Genomic DNA, 17755 nt, shown 5'->3' on the forward strand with positions numbered 1-17755 from the left:
CAGCTATATATACAATCCCTGGCGGTCGAATCATCATGGCGAGTTGGCGTCTAACAACCAACATGACGTGAGATTACCAGCACAGCCGACCCAAAACGCGTGGTGCATAAAGTATCCGAGATATCCCTCCGGAGCTTGGGGTTAGTACTATCACACTTCATCACTACACCATAAGTCGCAAGAAATATTCCTTATTCTTATAGCTAGCTATAGTAGTTTAAACTGCAGTCAAGCATCCACGAAGATGCTTCCCAACTGACTCCGCTCCTGCCAAAGGCGCCATCATTCCAACATAACCATCAGGCCTGACAACAGCAATAACTCCATCATCCTTGGACACCCCAAGTGTCTCATATGCGTCCTCCTTTCTAGCCAATCCATATATTCGCATCTCAGCAAGCTTCTTAACTCCCGCGGGAATATCGGTCCATTCGAAGCGCGTTGTCAATGGGTGGATGACAACAAGGTTGATGGTTCCTTGAGGGAACTTGCTGATGATGTCGATCGCTGATTGTAAGGCTGACTGGGATGTGCCCGATTTATCCAGCAAGTCGTTGCTTGCAAAGACAAGTAGGTAGTAACGACCAGTAGGTGGCATTTCTATCAATCATGTTAGCTTGTGCGCGACATCTCATTTTCGTGTGTGTACATACCATCTTGAAGATGTCGGTGCGTCGCGTCTGCATAGCGCTTCAATTCGACATCAAGAAGTCGCCTTCCCGGAGTTAACGCGCCCGATAGAGGATCTCCTCGGAAAAGACCTTTTTGCGCCTCTTCATCCATGGCTTGCACGATTCTTCCAGGCTTGTATTGAAGACCACAACCGCTGGTGAAACCACTACCTTCACTAAACACGCGAAGGAACTCTTCATGGGTCAAACCAGATGTCTCGGCGTCTGCTGAGCCGATGCGACCGGAGAACATGTGCGAGAACTTTGTGTCAAATTCGATGAGCTGCCGAGCTACATCCATTCTTTCGGGTGAGAATGTCTCGAGGATAGGATCTGCTGAGTCTGGGCTCGTAGGGGTCAGTCCGTGGAGACTGTGTACAAGCTTCCACGCCAGGTTGAAGGAATCCATCATTGACACATTCATTCCTTGTCCGGCCTTGGGACTATGTGTGTGGCAGGCTTTGACTGTTAGCAGAGTCGATAACACTTCATCGTTCGAGGATACTCACCATCTCCAACAATAAACACTCTATCCAGACCATCAAAGGTCTTGGCAGAAAAGTTGGGTGCCATGCGCTGCCCAATTTGGTACGCAGCCCACCAATCCGGCTCTGTCCCCTCCTTGATCTTAATCTCATAAGGCGCAAACACAGCTCGCGCTTGTTCAAAGATGTAATCAAGAGTAACAGCGCCTCGTCTCTTTTTATCAGCAGACTTTTTATCCATACCTGCATCCTGAGTCGCTTCAACTTCGCCAGGTACTTGGACGTATAGTCGAGTGAGATACTCGCCCGTCGCGATCTGCTCTCGTGGGATGATCATGACAGAACCTGCATCTGAATGAACTGCAGAGCGGTTTCGAATATCAGGAAAGTTTGTATCAGCGACGAAATCGCACACACCCCAGATGTGATCAGTTGTTTCGCCTTCGAGTTCAAGACCCATGCATTTCCGCACCTTGGAGCGTGCGCCGTCTGCGCCAATCAAGTACTTTGTTCGAACAGTCTTCTGTTTTGTTGATCCATCGGGTAGGTCATGTTCATACTTGACCACGATGGGAAACTCGGGATTGGTCTCGTCGACTATGTACTCTAAGAAATGATGTGATCGTCGGATTGTTTCTTTGCCTGTGTAAAGATGGAGATTTTCCTCGAGGATGCGTTCAATGCGGCCTTGGTGGATGGTGACTTCGAATGGGAAGCGAGCTGGGACGTTGACATCAGGTGTGAAGCTTGTTCTTTCGATGCCTTTGCCGTTGCTCGAAGGATTCCAGAAAGCGACTTCTTCCATGTGACATCCCTCGCCAATGAGTTCGCTTGCTATCCCCAGGCTTTGGAAGACCTCGAGAGTTCGTGGTTGTAGGCCGTCTGCTTGACCTGCCTTGAGTGTGCCCGGCTTGGAGTCCAAGCACAGAAGCGAGGAATCTCCAAGGCCATATCTTGCCAGAAGGAGAGTAAGGAAAAGCCCGCTTGGTCCAGCCTATACATAGAGTTAGTCGTGAGACAAGTTCCACGATTGGGGTTGTACTCACGCCTATGACAACAACTTCACGCTGCTCCTCAGACGTATTCGTACAATCCGGCTTTTCAGAAAGTCGAGGCAGTGGAAGGGCCCGCGAAGGCAAGATCCTAAGATCCCTCGCCGAGCTGGAAGTTTCTTGAAAGACAGGCATGATGTGAGATTATACTGAGAAAGATGGTGTTGCAAACCTGCCGGCATCTTGCAGAATTTAACTACTACGTTTTGGGTCTTGCCAGGAGAAGTGGAGCTGGCAGTTTGACAAACGCTGACCAAAACTTACAAAATCAAGGTAGCGAGACCCATTTCACACGCTATTTCCGAATCGCCGATCTTTTGCTGCTTCGGCAATTGAGGACTGCCGAAGTTTGCGGAGCGGGGTAGCAGTGGCTTTTATTGTTCGGTGAAGTCACTGCAGGATGTTGGAAGTGAACGGTTGTTCATGGTTTACCTACGCGTTTCTTGCAACACCGTAGCATCGTATAATTACAGCATCGCGAGTTTGGAGAACTCGGTCAATCATTCCAAGAGATGAAGATAGTTCCTAATTTTCAGCGTAATTCTATTTTATCTTGATAACTGTCTACACTCAAATTTAAACAAGGATATCATGGAAATACAAAGGTGTCTTCGTTCAACTCGCAGTGCTATCAATATTCATTGCGTCAATGTTAGTAGCTAATCTTGTTTAATCTACATCAGGCACGGGCAGGTCATCAATAAACTTAAAGCTTCGACCAAGCCCAGCCATTGCCTCCTCTGCCTTCTTCCTTCGCAGTTCAGCAGCCGCCTTTTCCGTAACCAAGACAAAGTCATAAGTCATCAAAGCAGAGCCTATTTTCACATCATATTTCTTTGCCATCTCCTCATCTGTAACTTTTTGGATCGAGACGACGAGAGAATCCTTGACGCCAAAGACTGCGTCGGTGGATTCATAAGGATCGTCTTTGAGGTAAAGTGCACTGTAATATGTTAGCTACCTTTCGTCAAGTTGTTATGGGTAATGCTCTTACGTGATCAGAGGATCATATCCGTCCTTCTTAAACATAAAGTGCATGTGGCTCGGTCGGTACGGATGACGCCCCAACACTTTGAGTAACTTTCCGACCGGTCCGTCGTGCGGGATAGGATACGGCACAGGAACAATAGCCTTGAACCAAAAATTACCCTCGCTGTCACTCTTCAGCACAGCTCGGCCGTCAGGGCCGTCTCTGTCCGCGTGCTGTACATCATAGAAGCCTTTCGAGTCGGTCTCCCACACATCGATACTGGCCCCTCCAATTGGTGCACCGTTGATGTCCTTCACGGTGCACAGAACAAGAAGAGGCTCTCCGTCTGGGTCGTGAGAAATAAGACTACCCTCTCCGACGTGTTCGGCCTCGTGGGTGTGGAAAGGGCCCAGGACAGTGCCTTCAGTGCTGCCTTTTGGCTTGGGGTGGTCAATTGAATCGACCAAGAGAGAAAGGCCGAGAATGTCGGACAACAAGATGAATTCCTGCCAAGGTCAGCTCGATTCATCAGTCGGGTACTGATACATACCTGTCTAACATCTGTACAGATTTGACCGACTTGTGTCAAGAATTGGATAGCTGTCATCCACTCATCTGTAGTGAGTCTCGTTTCCCTTGCCAAGTCATGAAGATGCGTAACAACCCGCTCCAGGATGTACTTTAAGCGCAAGCTGCTGCACTGTGAGTTGATGGCATGGACATTCTCAGTGATGTTATCGATCGTGAGATCTTTCAGGTTGACCGGCGCTGCCATGATGGAGATGGTTGGAGTCGTTTCGATTGTCAACAATTGCTTCTTTCCGTTTATATCAACGAAATAACCCCGCGTTCTGACGGTTGTACATGTGAAAGAGACGCAATCAAGTGAGGTCGGATATAGGGAACGGCATCGGGTCAACAGTTTTAGGGTGTTTTGTATCCGAGCCGGGTTACGTCAGTAACCGATGAAATTGAATAAGCAACTTCTAAGCCTCTATGACTCGTCGCGGGCCACTGTTAGCGGGGGCAGTCCCTGGTATGTAGACACGGCAGATCAAGCGCCAAGATCAAGCGCAATACCAACTACCGACGAGACAAAGACGGTGAACATGCTTTCATAATCACTTCTAGACTGCAGTGCCTCAATTTACTTTGTCTCATGTGTTTTGTTGTCATGACGTCAATCTCTCTTGACCAGGTGTCTAGGGTAATGTATAAAATTTACAATGTCGTATTAGCACTGGAGAATCAGCAGCCAAGATCAGTAAAATTGTATTCAAGTTTGTTTATACCTAATCTCTACGTTGTAATAAATCGCTGTGAATAGTCTCCTTTCACGAAAGTTTGAGTCTGATTTGACTTGTAGCTAAATGTCTTATGGTTGGCATATCAGCATAAAGGAATGGCACTCCGCCTGGTTTAACTTTGAGATCAAGTAAGAACTTGGTTCCAATTCGGAGACTAGATGATAACCTCTGCTTAAAATCTATTCTATAATAATCTCTCGAAGTAGCACTAGAACTTTGGAGTACGAGATTCAAGTAAACATTACCACAGCATCCAACGCTGCTCATGACAACTTTTTGCAGAGAGCCTTTCATTAGTCAGCAAGAGACAAGGTCGTGTGGCCCAATGGCAAGGCGTCTGACTACGAATCAGAAGATTCTGGGTTCGATCCCCAGCATGATCATTCTTTTTGCCCAATATCACTCTGATGGGTTAAGTATGTTCACTGTTTTGAAGGTCGTATCATGAGATGAGTAGGTTGTGTGAATAACAAGCTTCGATAGTTACTGCATAATTCTGTCAGTGTTCCATTCACCCTGTCATCTTAACATAAACTTTAACCTTATCTGGTCTCAAACTTTTCAACCACGCACCACAACATGAGGTAGTTCAACGTACCAAGTTTAGCAATTTGCGGCCATGTGTCCTTGTATCATTTTTTATTCAATTTTCAATCTCCAGAGTCCAACATCCCCATATATACCTCCTCCGTTAATGCCCACAGCTTAGGCTAAATTATAACCTTCCGCGGAAAAGCTGGGGTCGGAAAAGATCAGCACGGATAACGCACAATTTGGACAATGGAGTGTTTCAAATAGAACAAGATTAATCCGAATAGGAACACGGGACGTAGACTACCGATTACCCCAGATGATTGGAGGATATGTTTTTACCTTTCCGGGGACCATCTTGTCAATGAAACGCCCGCATAATTAATCCTAGACATGGGTGATTATGATTTACTTTAAGTAGCGGTCGAACAACCTCCCCTTGGAAGTCTCATTTCTCTTCAATTATCTTTCACGGAAAAACAGTCGTTACAATGCACTCCAAGACATTGGGAGTAGTTCTCGGTTCGGCCGCGTTGACAAACGCCGCTAATCTTTTCGTCGCGGATTATGGCGGTAACCTCAGCACGCTCAAGTTGACCGAGGCGCAAAACGGCTACAATCTCGCTGTCTCTTCAGTTTCGCGCGATTGTCAGCCTGGCCCGTCTTGGTTGACGTTGGACAAGAAGAACAATGTGCTTTACTGCCTTGACCGTGGCCGTCAGACTGGCTCGCTAAACTCGTTCACGATTGGAAACAATGGTGCTTTGAAGACCGTTGCAAGGGTCAAAGCACCTTCGGGCGGGGTGGCTGGCGAGATCATTACTGGAAACAAGGGAAAGCGCGGATACTTTAGTGCAGCCTAGTAAGTAATAGCGGAAATGTTACAGTGTCAAAGACTAACAAATAGAAGCGATTCAGGTACCGCAGCAGTATTCGCTGTTGGTGAACAAGGCGCTCTCCCAGGAACTGAGCAACTCCAACAAGTCACGTCAAAGATCGACAAGATAGGCCCCATCCCATCACGACAAGAGGCAGCTCATCTCCACCACGTCATCATCGATCCAACTGGAAAGTATGTCATCACACCTGATCTTGGTGGTGATGTTTGCCGCGTCTGGTCTTTCGATAAGGACAAGCTTGCTCCCATCGCTGAAGTGGGTGCCCTCAAAGCTCCCGCTGGTTCCGGACCCCGACACGGGTTCTTCAAGGTCATGAAGAGCGGTGAAACCTTTTTCATCTTCAATGGTGAACTTGACCAAAAGGTGTACTCTTACAGAGTCACGTACACTCGCATGGGTCTTACTTTTACCAAGGTCTTTGAGATTACATCTCTCAATGCCAAATTCCCTCCCAACACGGCTCCCATTAGCGAGATTGCCATGAGTGTAAGTTGTGCCCAGCAGCGATTGTCTAGTAAAAACTGACCATGTATAGCCCGATGAACGATTCGTTGTAGTTTCGAACCGCGAAAAGTCATTCGCCACTTCCATCGAAGCGCGCTCTGGTCCTTCAGACACCCTTACCACATTCTTGATCAAAGACAACGGTACTCTTGAGCCAGTACAGGCGGCTCCATCAGGAGGTTGGCTTCCACGCCAGTTCTCTTTCAACAAAGCTGGTGACAAGATTGCTGTTGGTCACCAGGTCAATCAAACTGTTGTTATCTGGAAGCGTGATGTCCAGACAGGCAAGATTGTCACCGAGGCGGAAGGTGGAAAGTTGGCGCAGATTAAGCTTACAGGAGATGTTGTTGCTACTGTTTGGGATGAGTGAGGTTATTATTGAGGGTTCTCTCTTGCTTGGAATGAGGACTATTTAGATGCTATATCGTATCAGTGACTACCTACCTTCAGATGTAAATTCTTCAAATACAAAAACTCATTACATATTCATCATTGTCCCTAGACTAGACGTATCTAGGCTGTCGTCGTCTCTCGAACGTCGCCTGGAGCAAATCATTCAATGCCCGAGCATCCTCCCCATAAGTACGATCATGAAACTCCAAAGAACTCTCCTGCCCATCCTCATCATTTTGAAATCCCTCTCCAAACTCTGCAGTAAAAGCCCAAGGCATAGCTGACATGTCAAACGTCGTATAGCGCGATGTCATAACGTCGCTAGGAGGTGCACAGTGCATATCAGAATACCAGTCGTAGCTATAACCCCAAGTCACGCCAAACTCGGCCAGTTTCGGTAGAGACTTGCTAATCTGATCGAATACGTTCTTCCACTTCAAGTCAAAGGTCCAAAATTCGCTGTCGGTGTAGGGATGGTCAATGAACCACGGTCCACCATCAAATTGCTCCCAGTCGCTGGTGTTTATCTCCCACTCTCGTACTGTGGATTCCAGAAAGTGGAAATGGGTGACTATCTGACATTCGTGTAGTCGAAGACATGTCAGGGACTTTTGGTCAAAAATCCATTCGAGTTGATCGAAGTGGCCGATGACAAAGTTCCCCAACCTTAGTGTTTTGAGGTTCAGAAACTTAAGCTCCTTGCCCTCAAATCGTGCTGGCAACAAACCCCATTCGTAATGAGACGAGAGATTAAGTTCCACCAGTTGGTCCATGATCGGTACCAGTATTTCGTGTTCGAGAATATGGTCAAAGTCGAATCTCTCTGCAAGTTCGAAATCACCAAGGTCTTCCCCTTCGTTTTGTTCATCTAGCATCCGGATATGTAAACGTTCCACATCCTTGAAAAGGCCATTCACCAGTCCCTCTGGCGGATGAGTATTCTGGAGGTTGCATAAGTTCAGCTCTCGGATCGGTGATATCTCAGCCCCATCTTGGAGGCTTCGTTCTTCTCTCTGTTGCACTGCCTTGTAGACAGCCTTCAATGCAGCTTCACGAGCACTCCTCATCTCTCGATCGTCGTTGCCTCTGTAATAAGCAGCAGCAGACTCATCAAACCCGCGACATTCAGACGAGAACCGCACTTCAATCGCCTGCAAGTGATCAAGGTCGATGATTCTATCAATGGCAGACGTGAACTCAGGCCATCGGCCTTCTTCTTCCCACAGGTCCCATCTGAGGTGGCCTTTGCGTAGATTAGGAGGGCAAGTTTCAATGATGACACGGTGCGCGTTGTCTTTAACAACCTGTAGGCTCATCAAGTTGTTCCACGACTGGAAATCATTGTCTATCGTCTTGTCTCTGTTGTAAAGTGTGACTGTACCAAAGAGGTGTTTTATGGCGTGTTGATTCCAACTGCGGCAGACAAGGCGAGCTCGGCAGAGGTCATCAACGGTCCAACCATCAACCAGTTCGCTGATTATCAAGTCGAAGACTTCGCTAGGCACCTTTTCCATTTTGACTGAATAGTATGGGACGTGAGTACGAAAGGGTTGAATGATATTGGGCGAGTTGAGATGATGTAAGAAGGGTGGTTGAGGCTGTAGGCACTCCAGCTCTTGTTGTTGTCTTATTGAGTGGACCCTGGTTTTCAGGCAGCAACAGACGCCGCAAATACAGGGCGTGTATGCACCAGTCAGCACTAAATCCGTCCTGGAGTTATGCCAACCTCTTGGTGGATTATTTATGAAAGCACAAAGAGCAATGCTTCATTTTTGTATCACAATTTCAATACGAGGTTATTTTCACCTCGCAGCTCGAGGTAGCAAAGCTAGCGGCTACTCAGTGCCTAATTCGAGACTCCTATCCAACAGCACTAGCTTGGGTGAGATGGCCGAGTTGGTTATGGCGCCAGGTTAAGGTCAACCTTAACACCAATTTCCTGGTGGAGCAATCCTCCTGGGTTCGAGTCCCAGTCTCATCAAAGATTTCATTTTTGCCGATTATAACTTTGAATCTGATGGCCTGAAGCTATTGCATAACGATTATTTTTGTTATGAATACTTCCGGCAACAGAAGAGATTTGCACGCTTTGGGTCATTATTGACTGGACCCTGAATTGACTCAAGTCCTCCGTTACCTGCTGCTACAGGGGATATTTTATCGAGAGTTGAGCTCTTCTTTATCCACGGATGGTCGTTTCTTTCCTTTTGAGAATGCTACTGCCCCTAACAAACTCACCTTACGGTAGGCACTAGCCTAGGCATCATCTGTTCTTTCCAAATTGAATGGAAGGAAGGAGCGCGTGATCAGTGACTGCCTGAATCACGTACGTCACTGTAAAAAGTGCCCTGCCCACGCGATAAAATCCCCTTTTCCCGTTGCCTCTGTTCTTTCCTCCTCCACATCTATTCAAATCACAATGGCGCGTGTTGAAAGACCCGTTTTCACAGTCACGGCCCCCAACGGGGAACAAGTCCCTGTCCTTGTCTTTGCCCTTCCTGTAGAGGAAGATGAGTGCGTTTCTGCTGCTGAGTTCCTCCCTTTTGAGAAAGAGGAGAAGAAAATTCCTGCCGTCGTGGCCTCTGGCCCAACCGACGCAGGTAAGTACCTACCAGAGCTGCACACTCTCTCCTTCCTTGCGCAGCTTTTGAAACCAAGAGACCCAGGTACTAACTACCTAATTTGTCTAGAAATTGATGCCATGTCGATCGACGACATGCTGGCGATCATCGAGCGCGACACTGAGGAAATCGTGCAGAAGATGAAGAAAGAAAGGGAGGATGCTGGTCGAGGTTGAAACACTATAAATTCGATATACTACGAAGTGGCTACCCTTTTTAAACACCCAATTTAGACTTCACCAGCCGACCCCGAATCCAAGCATCTGCAATGGCAGCAATTTGGAGATTGTTCTTCTCAACGTGCAAAAAGTGACCATTACCCTTGATACCCCAATCAGCCAGCTTGATCCATTCAGGCTTGCCACCTGCTTGCTTGAGGAAGTCAACCGCGCAGTGATCATATGTGACATGGACAGAAGCTTCGCCAGTCAGAAGGAGGTAGGGAACCTTGTTGATCTGAGGAAGCTTGCGCGCAGGTTTAACTTGAAGGTAGCAGTTACGATGAGCCAGTGTTTCGTTTCCAACCGATTCGTGCTTTAATTCTGTAGACTCGTGGTTAGACAAAACAGCAAATGGTGGTGAGCTGACTTACCGGATGGGTCCTTGACAGGAGGGTCATAAGTGACCGGTGTGTTGGTCAGTCCCCAAGGGGATGCTGCGAAACCGCCAAGGCCCTCTGCGTAGGACCAGAAAGGCGAAGTAGCCGCTTCAAGGTTGATGCTACCAGCGATGTACTCAGGGCAGTCGTTAGAAAGAAGAAGGGGATTTCTGCTTCCCAGCGAATGAGAAATAAGGAAAGCCTTTTGGCCTAGCAGAGAAAGCATCTCACAGCCAGCCGCGCGGAGAGCGTTCTCCTGGCCGACAAAGTTGGTAGTGAGTGGGATCAGAGATTTCTTAAACTGATCATAAACAGGATCACCATCGGCTCCGGTACCGGGCCACTGTGTGTGAAGCTTGGCCTGAGGATAAGTTTCGTAGTTTTCAGGCGACGTAAAAAACTTCATAACAGTCTCAGTAGCCGATCCAGAGGCCATAGGATAGCCCGCGATATCATTCTCGGAGCTGCGACCGACAGAGTTGTTATCGACCAAGTACACAGCGTATCCCTTCTTGATGAAATAGCTGGCCCAGCCCTCGCGACCGTCAGGCGTGTTGAGCCACGTGCTTCCCGAAAGACCACCACCGTGAAAGAAAACAAGAGGGTTCTTTTGAATGACTCCCCCAGCTGGCGTGAGTTTCTCCACGTAAACTTGATCGACCGTAATGTTACCAGAAGCAGCTTTGACGGAGCGACCACCAACGTAGAAGAAATCTCGCATGTAGGGGACCTCGGCAGAGGCACACCTCATGCTGATGGCATTAGTGCCCGTGCAGTCCTGGACATCGGGCGTAGGCGAACCCTTGGAGCCGAGGAAGGCCGTCAAGCTGGCGAGAAAACGAACCATGATGAATAATTAATTATTTGTGAAAAGAGTGGCTGCCAGCGACAAAAGCATGGACTTGTGTCTTAAGGCGTGACTGAAAGAACTAAGGGATCGTGGAAAACAAGGTTTTCTCGATGCGCAAAACGAAGAAAACTCTACGGGGATTCACGCGTTTATACCAATGACTGGGCCTGTTCCCCGAGGAGCGTTCATCTCTGTGGCCGGATTTAGGCACAGTGGGTGCCATCCAGATTTTACCGTGGAGAAGGGCAGAATCCCGGAAAGGAGAGGCTTGGCTCACAGCCGGAAATAGAAAAAGAAAATGGGAGCAGCCAAGGAAGTGAGATGGAAGAATGCGATTACTTGCGTGAGACACTTACGTTTTAGCCTTGAGTGTCGTTTAACCGTCGAGTAGGTTTGACTGACGGACAAAGCTGGAAGCTCTCATCGTATCCTATAAGTTTAATTTTCGCATGACTTTGCTAACTCACTAGCTGAAGTGGGTTAAAGGTGGACTCAATTCTTTAACGTAACAAATTTACGGAAGCCGTTTACCGTTGAGTTTGGACCTGGGGAGTTCGGGCGTTTGAAAGTTGCTCCGTCCCCAGCTTTAAATCGTAGGTACAATAATAAGCAGTCTAAGAAGCCTAGTCTAAACAGCATAAATTGTCCTAATTATCTCGTCTCTTATGCTTTTGTCACCTAATCTTTCGGATACGTGATGCTACATAGGTCGGAACCCAGGGAATTGAGAGATTACCACGCCCACAATACAACTCCCTTTGTAAGGCTCAGGGGCTTCTGCCTTATTACGATGTCGAGAGATTGGATCTTGCGCGATTGGATATGAAACGAGCGATGGATTAATACAGATTTTGAGCGGAGTTGGGTGGGCGAACTCTCGGACCACTATGAGGTCCATGATCTAATTACAAGGCTGCCAAGGTGGGACGAGCCGTGAACGACTGATTAATTTTGAACTTTAATGTGTTCATTAAAGATGAGAACTGGTGTTGGCATGTGCTTCTTATTACTGCGCGGTTGGATTTTGAAAAAAGAATGATATATACAAAAGAGAAGCATCTAGCTGATGAATGTGGGCAACCTCCTCTATATCGCATGAAGACTCCTCCGTCTAGTCTCCTCATCGTACGTTAGTTCCACTTCATCCGTCCGGAGGATCCCCATTTCCATACCCTTGTCCCCGCCTCGGATATTCTCCATTGACTCCGACGCTGTCAACGAAGGCCTTCGCACCGACTTGATTGTCGTGGTATTCCTTGTCCCATTTTCCAAATCAGTCCATCCCAGCGTTCGAGTTCGTGAATGCGACCTCGTCGTGCCAATCTTGGACTTGATGGAGCTCCATGTACCCATGATAGCCGCGTCCAGCACGGGTAATGAGGCGGCCAACGTGCCGAATGTGAGATCCATGACCGTCCAGCGCATCGCGGATGTGTATTGCCAGCAGGAGTCATTTGTGATAGTGATCATTGTTTGTTGAAGTAGACCACCTAGGACTGTCGTGCCGCCGACAAGCCAAATAAAAAATAAACGGGCTTTCTTGGCTTTGTTGATCTTGACATACCACAAGATGATGATTGGTGCGAGTAAAAGCACTATACTCTGAAACAATGTCAGCATTAGCTTGTCTTACACCTCGCGGCGAAATAGCTTACCTGTGCAACGTGCATACTGCTCAAGAATCTGTTCTGGAACACGCTATCCACACAGACGGGCGCTTCTTTCAGGGATCCAGCATAACGCTTGTTCCACATGGTCCCGAGAGGTCTGCATGAGAAAACAGTCCCTGCGATGAGTCAGTATCAGCCATCGTGTGTTCTGTCGGGAATTAGCAACTTACAGAAGATGGCGAGAAGAATGTAGCAGATGACGGTGCCCAGGAAAATTTCTGAAAATATCTTCCATTTCCTTGAGGCTCTGTCGGCGAGGCGACGGACAAACAAAGTGATGGATACTTTGATGAGGCCGACGGCTACATAAAAGATAATCTTGCATACTGTCAGGTAGTACATGTAAAGATTGTACTCTTCGTAGGTGCTTTCGTAGGTATGTCGACCAGCGCCAGTGTGGAAGAGCATCAATATGCAGATAATTGGATAGACGACTGCCACAGACTATCACCAATTAGCTTCACGACACCCCATGTTAGGACTTGAACTTACGGCAGCGCAAATAATAGCCCAGTCATTAGCTCCAAACCGTGTCCTTGCGCCTCGTAATCGAATGATAACCCTCGCTGCCGTAGGTAGAACAATTGCCAGAATGACAATGATCATTCCCGTGAGGATCTCAGGCACCTTTGTCTCGATTGGCGGATTTTCTGGCCTTTGAATAGAGAATGCGAGTCCCAGGCTCGCATTGAAGTTTTCCAGGCCGTACATTCGCAGTACGCCTTTCACAATGTGAAGATCATCCTCAGTTGCAGGCGGCGAGCCAACAAATGCAGAGGCAGTCATGCTGGATACCGTGCTGCAATGACCACTACTACACTGAAGAAAAGACAAAAAAGTAAAGAGAATTGCTCGAGCGCTCTCTACGATATAATATTCTATTCGGAATCGCCGTCTCTCTTCGTAATATCCTCCATAGATGGACCCTGTAAATCGTCTCCCTCATTTTGCCTCTGTATGTGGCTCTGCGTCCCACCCAAAAATAAGGCATGGCTCGATTCTCATGCGTTGGCATTACTGGCCCGGTACATTGTTTCAAGTCAAATCCACTGGTCGGGTCATGGGTCATTTTGACCTATTCCAACAATGTTCCGAACTCCTGGATCTTCGGGCCTAGTGTTCTGGATCTAAATTTTGCCATCTGTTCGGCTCTCCTAGGTCCAGGTTACTAAAAAGGGTTTTGAAGATGTGGAGAGCACTTTGATTATCATGGTGGGTCGCCTCGCTTCGCAAGATTGTCTTCAACGGTACTAGACCTTCCGGAAGTTCGGATGTAGGGTATTCGCGAACAGTTCCATTGCATGCGTCTATCAATTATTGAAACTTGCAGTTTGATCTATAAATCGCTAATAGAGTAACTACCACATAATCATACCGCCCATCTTTTCCGAGAGGCCTTCCACTCCAACCTTGAGGAAGTGCTCATCTTGGTCGATCTGCTCGCGAACAGGTCCATCTCGAAGCTCCTCAACATCCCAGTTGGCCCACACGAATCTCCCATGGAGGAAACGGGCCTCGGGACTAGCAGCCCAGACAGCAAAATGGCCAGGGAGGTTCTCTACAGTAGGTTTGTGTCAGTCCAACAAACATATCAGTACTTAAGCGAGTCCTTTCTTACCATCATCAAAAACAAGATCCTTAATAGCATCGTCGTCGAGTACTTTGGACGCCGATTCGGTCAGAACACCACCAGGGTGGAAGCTTACAACCTGCATATCGGTAGGGTCGGTATCCTTGGCAATTTGCTGCAACAGAAGCGTGCTTGCATTCTTAGTCAAACCATATGTAGGACGTTCACCCCCCATAGTTGTCCACATGTAATTTGCCACAGTTGAGATGTTGATAAGAAACTGAGTAGAATTGTGGTCAGCGTTATCTAGGTGGCTCTGTGTAGTGATGTTCACCTTGGCTTTTGTGTCTGACTTCTGCTTATAGAAGCGTTCAGTCATATCCAGAGTGCTTCGGACGTTTGATTCAAAGTCTCCCCAGACTTTGGTCAGACCTCCAGTCAGAATTGGTTCGATTGCTCCATAGGCAGCGGCATTGAGCACAAGGACATCTACGAAAATGCCATCGGACTGGAGTGAACTCCACAGCGCTTCAGTGGAGTCAAAGTCGGCTATATCGCAGACCCTCCCCTCGATATGAGACTGCCACTTTAAATCATCGTTCTCACGTTGGAGTTTAGAGGCTGCTTCATTAACGACATCGGGACGTCGCCCAAGAATGATGACACGGGCAGCGCCAGCTGCAGCGAATCCGCGGGCGATGGCATAGCCGATTCCACTGTTACCGCCGGTAATAACGACAGTCTTGCCCGTCTTTCTGAGAGAGGGGCCGGATGGGTCGATAGCCGTATAGGGCTTTTTGTGGTATTTTTTCAAAGTTGGAAGGCTCATTTTAAAAGAAAACTGGCAGGCGACTTGTCTTGTAAACTTGGGTCAGGATGTGTATTAATCTGAGATGTAGTATAACCGAAGCGTGCCTTTTATATTTATGTTGATGTGTAGTCCATCGAGTTTCTGTATTCATCGACGACAAGCCATTGCAGCTGCTTACCAAGATCTGGTTATTGAACGGACAGAATTCGGCCGAAATACTTGTGCAAAATATGCTCAAGTTAGTGAGAAATGCCCCGTGAGCTAGTAGGCATTGCCCCCTCGTATTTGTTACATTGGTTGACGATAGCATACCGTAAGTTGACAACCACCAGTTACCCGATACGGCTACAACTGAAATCTGAAAAAATAGCTTTTTAAGCTCGCGCAGGTATTGAAACAGCGCATTTGTATTGGGTTGTCAAGGTAAATACGAGTAGTCTGTCGCTATTGGTAGAAAATAATACCCCATAAGCCACATTTGCCTAGTTCACGTCTAACGCGAAGATTTGGCAGAACCTGACAAATCAAGGATCAATAGCCAGCACACTCTTTAGTCCAGAAGTTTCCAAGTTTCCGCGCTTCAATCAGTTGAGAAGAAGCTTCTGAGCTATACGCACAGTAGCTGTTTCTTCCCTCTGCAACAACCGATACACCGAAATCACACAGTCAGTCAATCGCGGTGCCTCCTTTGATCCATAGCACTAATCGTGGTCCCTTACTCCATGGTAGGACTGGTCGGCTAGAATGTGTTAGGCACGAGGTGGTAGTGTGATACGGGCAAGGGCAAAGCTGTCTTTCTAGATGGCTTCCCGTCACGTAACGGGGCCACTGATCCCTCGGGGTGAGCAAAGCCACGCTTCTTCTTCAGGGCAATCAAGCCACTAGAAGTTGCCAGAGCCAGTAAGATCTCCTCGCTCGTATCAATCGATACCGTACGGGAAGTGAGAACAGTTTGCTTTTATAACAATAAAATGCACTTGTCGAGGAGGCGCAATAAGTAACGACAGATACTGAGGGATAGGAACTTGACGGGGATATCTTTATTCGTTGTGTGATTATTATATTTCTATAACACCTAGAATCTCCTTATGACTCAACCGCGCATCGAATGCCAAAACAATATACTCCATCACTGTCACCCATTATTCTGCGCCGACCATTCGTGAACTTCCAGCCATCACATCTTGGCTCCCGCTGAGCCACCATTGCCAGGCATCTCGTAAATCATAGTAGGGCTAGCCAATTCTACCGGTTGAATATGGTTGTTCATCGTCTGTGGCGGCGGGGTGTCGTACTGTGGCGGAGGAGCATAACCAGGTGACAGAGGTTGGCTTTCAGCAGCCATCTCAGAAACTCGGAACTTGTTGTCTTCCAAACCTCTTTCTTGCTCGACGTCTGCTCCTTTCTTCAGTGGGTTGCCATTAACCGGAGCGGATTTTCCACGGCGCCTAAACAAGAACCAGATCAAACCAGCGACCAAGAGAGCGCTGATGCCAGCACCAATACCAATACCCGCCTTTGCACCAGAAGTCAGGCCATGAGATACACTCGAATCCGCTGAGTCTGACTCTTTCCCATCGGTATTCTTGGAGTCATCATCTCCTGTCGATAAGCCGCCATCAGTAGCGTTTGCCGATTGGGTGGGCAGAGTCTTAGCATCATCCCAGTAGCCAGAACCATCTCTGTGGGCTTCGATAATGCTGCCATTGACCAGATAGTATATCCAGGCTTCGCCCTGGCTCTGTTGGTAAGACACAGCCAAAGGCGCATTGGATGTATCCGCGGTCGGCCAGGCCTTTTCCGACTCATTGGCAGCCAAATTCCATTCAACGCCTTCTTCACGAAGCTCGTGGAGCTTTTTGTCGGTCCCGATGTAAAAGATATGTCTAGCACGGGCGCTATCAACTGAAGTGGCGATTGAAACAGTTTCTGCGTCCCAAGATGGTAATGTAAACTCGGGGGTCGATGTGTCGGTGTTGATTTCCGAGGCCTGAGTGTCGTTTGTGAATGTCCCATTCAACGGTTGTGGTAGGCTTTCTGTTCCGCGTTAACCATTACTTCTGATTATCACCAAGCGTTATCAGGGTACGTACCGAGATGGTACAAACCACCATCATTCCAATTCTGAGCTACCATCAGGTTGTCTGATCCTTGAGGAAAGGTTACTGTAACGTTTCCTTTTCCTCTATGGTGTGATCCAAGCCCCATGCCAACCACAGGGTCTGGCGAGACAACACCTGCATCGACCCAGTTCGTGTCGGGAGTATAGGATGAAATTTTGACCACTTTCTTTTCGTCATGATAGAAAAGGCGATATCCGAGCGTGTTGCCCAGAAGCTCCACCCTAAGTCCAGTGAATTTGTGGACGGAATCAAGCGCTGCTATCTCAGAGATGGCATATTCACCTTTACGTATAAGTTTTCCACTCGAGGGATCGCATTCATAGTAACCATTGGCGATGTCACCGTTATCGGACTGGTAAAAGATAGATGCCTGATACAGTAGCTCATCCATATCCATGTGCCCCCATCTCGATATATCTCGGTACGTACTGTGATCTTGTGTGTGTTGAACCAGCCGGCCGTGGTTAAGGCAGTTCCATTCCTCGGGGTTCTCTTGGTTGAGAGTATATTTGGGTCATCGACTGGGAATACAGGTGTGCCAACGCTGTTGCAGAAGCTATAAATAAGTTTGCCTGTTTTTGCGTCCTGAGCTCCGATTTGGGTGGCTTGATCGGTATAAAAGGCCGCTATGCTTTGACTGTTGACAGCTTCAAGCCAAACTAGCCAGTAGAGTACAGATCCTACCAAAACGCGCGTTGAA

At 47.7% G+C, this 17755-nt stretch overlaps 9 protein-coding genes across 9 annotated transcripts; 2 read left to right on the plus strand and 7 right to left on the minus strand.

Annotated features, from left to right (window-relative positions):
• Window positions 1-217: 217 nt before the first annotated feature.
• FPSE_06369 (uncharacterized protein) lies at window positions 218-2343 on the minus strand (the record flags this gene model as incomplete). The annotated part of the gene is made up of 4 exons (XM_009259487.1): window positions 218-600; window positions 654-1130; window positions 1181-2150; window positions 2203-2343. The coding sequence occupies 4 exons, from the start codon at window positions 2341-2343 to the stop codon at window positions 218-220; spliced, it is 1971 nt and encodes a 656-aa protein (XP_009257762.1).
• A 534-nt stretch (window positions 2344-2877) lies between these two features.
• FPSE_06368 (uncharacterized protein) lies at window positions 2878-3953 on the minus strand (the record flags this gene model as incomplete). Its single annotated transcript, XM_009259486.1, has 3 exons — window positions 2878-3151; window positions 3203-3684; window positions 3729-3953. 3 exons carry the CDS (start codon window positions 3951-3953, stop codon window positions 2878-2880), a joined length of 981 nt encoding a protein of 326 aa, XP_009257761.1.
• Window positions 3954-5507: 1554 nt separating this feature from the next.
• On the plus strand, window positions 5508-6789 carry FPSE_06367 (uncharacterized protein; the record flags this gene model as incomplete). The annotated part of the gene is made up of 3 exons (XM_009259485.1): window positions 5508-5878; window positions 5927-6401; window positions 6451-6789. The coding sequence occupies 3 exons, from the start codon at window positions 5508-5510 to the stop codon at window positions 6787-6789; spliced, it is 1185 nt and encodes a 394-aa protein (XP_009257760.1).
• A 133-nt stretch (window positions 6790-6922) lies between these two features.
• FPSE_06366 (uncharacterized protein) lies at window positions 6923-8326 on the minus strand (the record flags this gene model as incomplete). The annotated part of the gene is made up of 1 exon (XM_009259484.1): window positions 6923-8326. The coding sequence occupies one exon, from the start codon at window positions 8324-8326 to the stop codon at window positions 6923-6925; it is 1404 nt and encodes a 467-aa protein (XP_009257759.1).
• Window positions 8327-9231: 905 nt separating this feature from the next.
• FPSE_06365 (uncharacterized protein) lies at window positions 9232-9609 on the plus strand (the record flags this gene model as incomplete). The annotated part of the gene is made up of 2 exons (XM_009259483.1): window positions 9232-9412; window positions 9503-9609. The coding sequence occupies 2 exons, from the start codon at window positions 9232-9234 to the stop codon at window positions 9607-9609; spliced, it is 288 nt and encodes a 95-aa protein (XP_009257758.1).
• Window positions 9610-9649: 40 nt separating this feature from the next.
• On the minus strand, window positions 9650-10878 carry FPSE_06364 (uncharacterized protein; the record flags this gene model as incomplete). Its single annotated transcript, XM_009259482.1, has 2 exons — window positions 9650-9975; window positions 10026-10878. 2 exons carry the CDS (start codon window positions 10876-10878, stop codon window positions 9650-9652), a joined length of 1179 nt encoding a protein of 392 aa, XP_009257757.1.
• Window positions 10879-11967: 1089 nt separating this feature from the next.
• Window positions 11968-13337, minus strand: FPSE_06363 (uncharacterized protein; the record flags this gene model as incomplete). Its single annotated transcript, XM_009259481.1, has 4 exons — window positions 11968-12483; window positions 12537-12667; window positions 12722-12995; window positions 13044-13337. 4 exons carry the CDS (start codon window positions 13335-13337, stop codon window positions 11968-11970), a joined length of 1215 nt encoding a protein of 404 aa, XP_009257756.1.
• A 572-nt stretch (window positions 13338-13909) lies between these two features.
• FPSE_06362 (uncharacterized protein) lies at window positions 13910-14950 on the minus strand (the record flags this gene model as incomplete). Its single annotated transcript, XM_009259480.1, has 2 exons — window positions 13910-14109; window positions 14170-14950. The coding sequence occupies 2 exons, from the start codon at window positions 14948-14950 to the stop codon at window positions 13910-13912; spliced, it is 981 nt and encodes a 326-aa protein (XP_009257755.1).
• Window positions 14951-16109: 1159 nt separating this feature from the next.
• FPSE_06361 (uncharacterized protein) lies at window positions 16110-17446 on the minus strand (the record flags this gene model as incomplete). Its single annotated transcript, XM_009259479.1, has 2 exons — window positions 16110-16969; window positions 17026-17446. The coding sequence occupies 2 exons, from the start codon at window positions 17444-17446 to the stop codon at window positions 16110-16112; spliced, it is 1281 nt and encodes a 426-aa protein (XP_009257754.1).
• Window positions 17447-17755: the final 309 nt, after the last annotated feature.

The sequence above is a fragment of the Fusarium pseudograminearum genome, chromosome 3 (genome assembly GCF_000303195.2).
Source record: "Fusarium pseudograminearum CS3096 chromosome 3, whole genome shotgun sequence".
Lineage (NCBI taxonomy): Eukaryota > Fungi > Ascomycota > Sordariomycetes > Hypocreales > Nectriaceae > Fusarium > Fusarium pseudograminearum.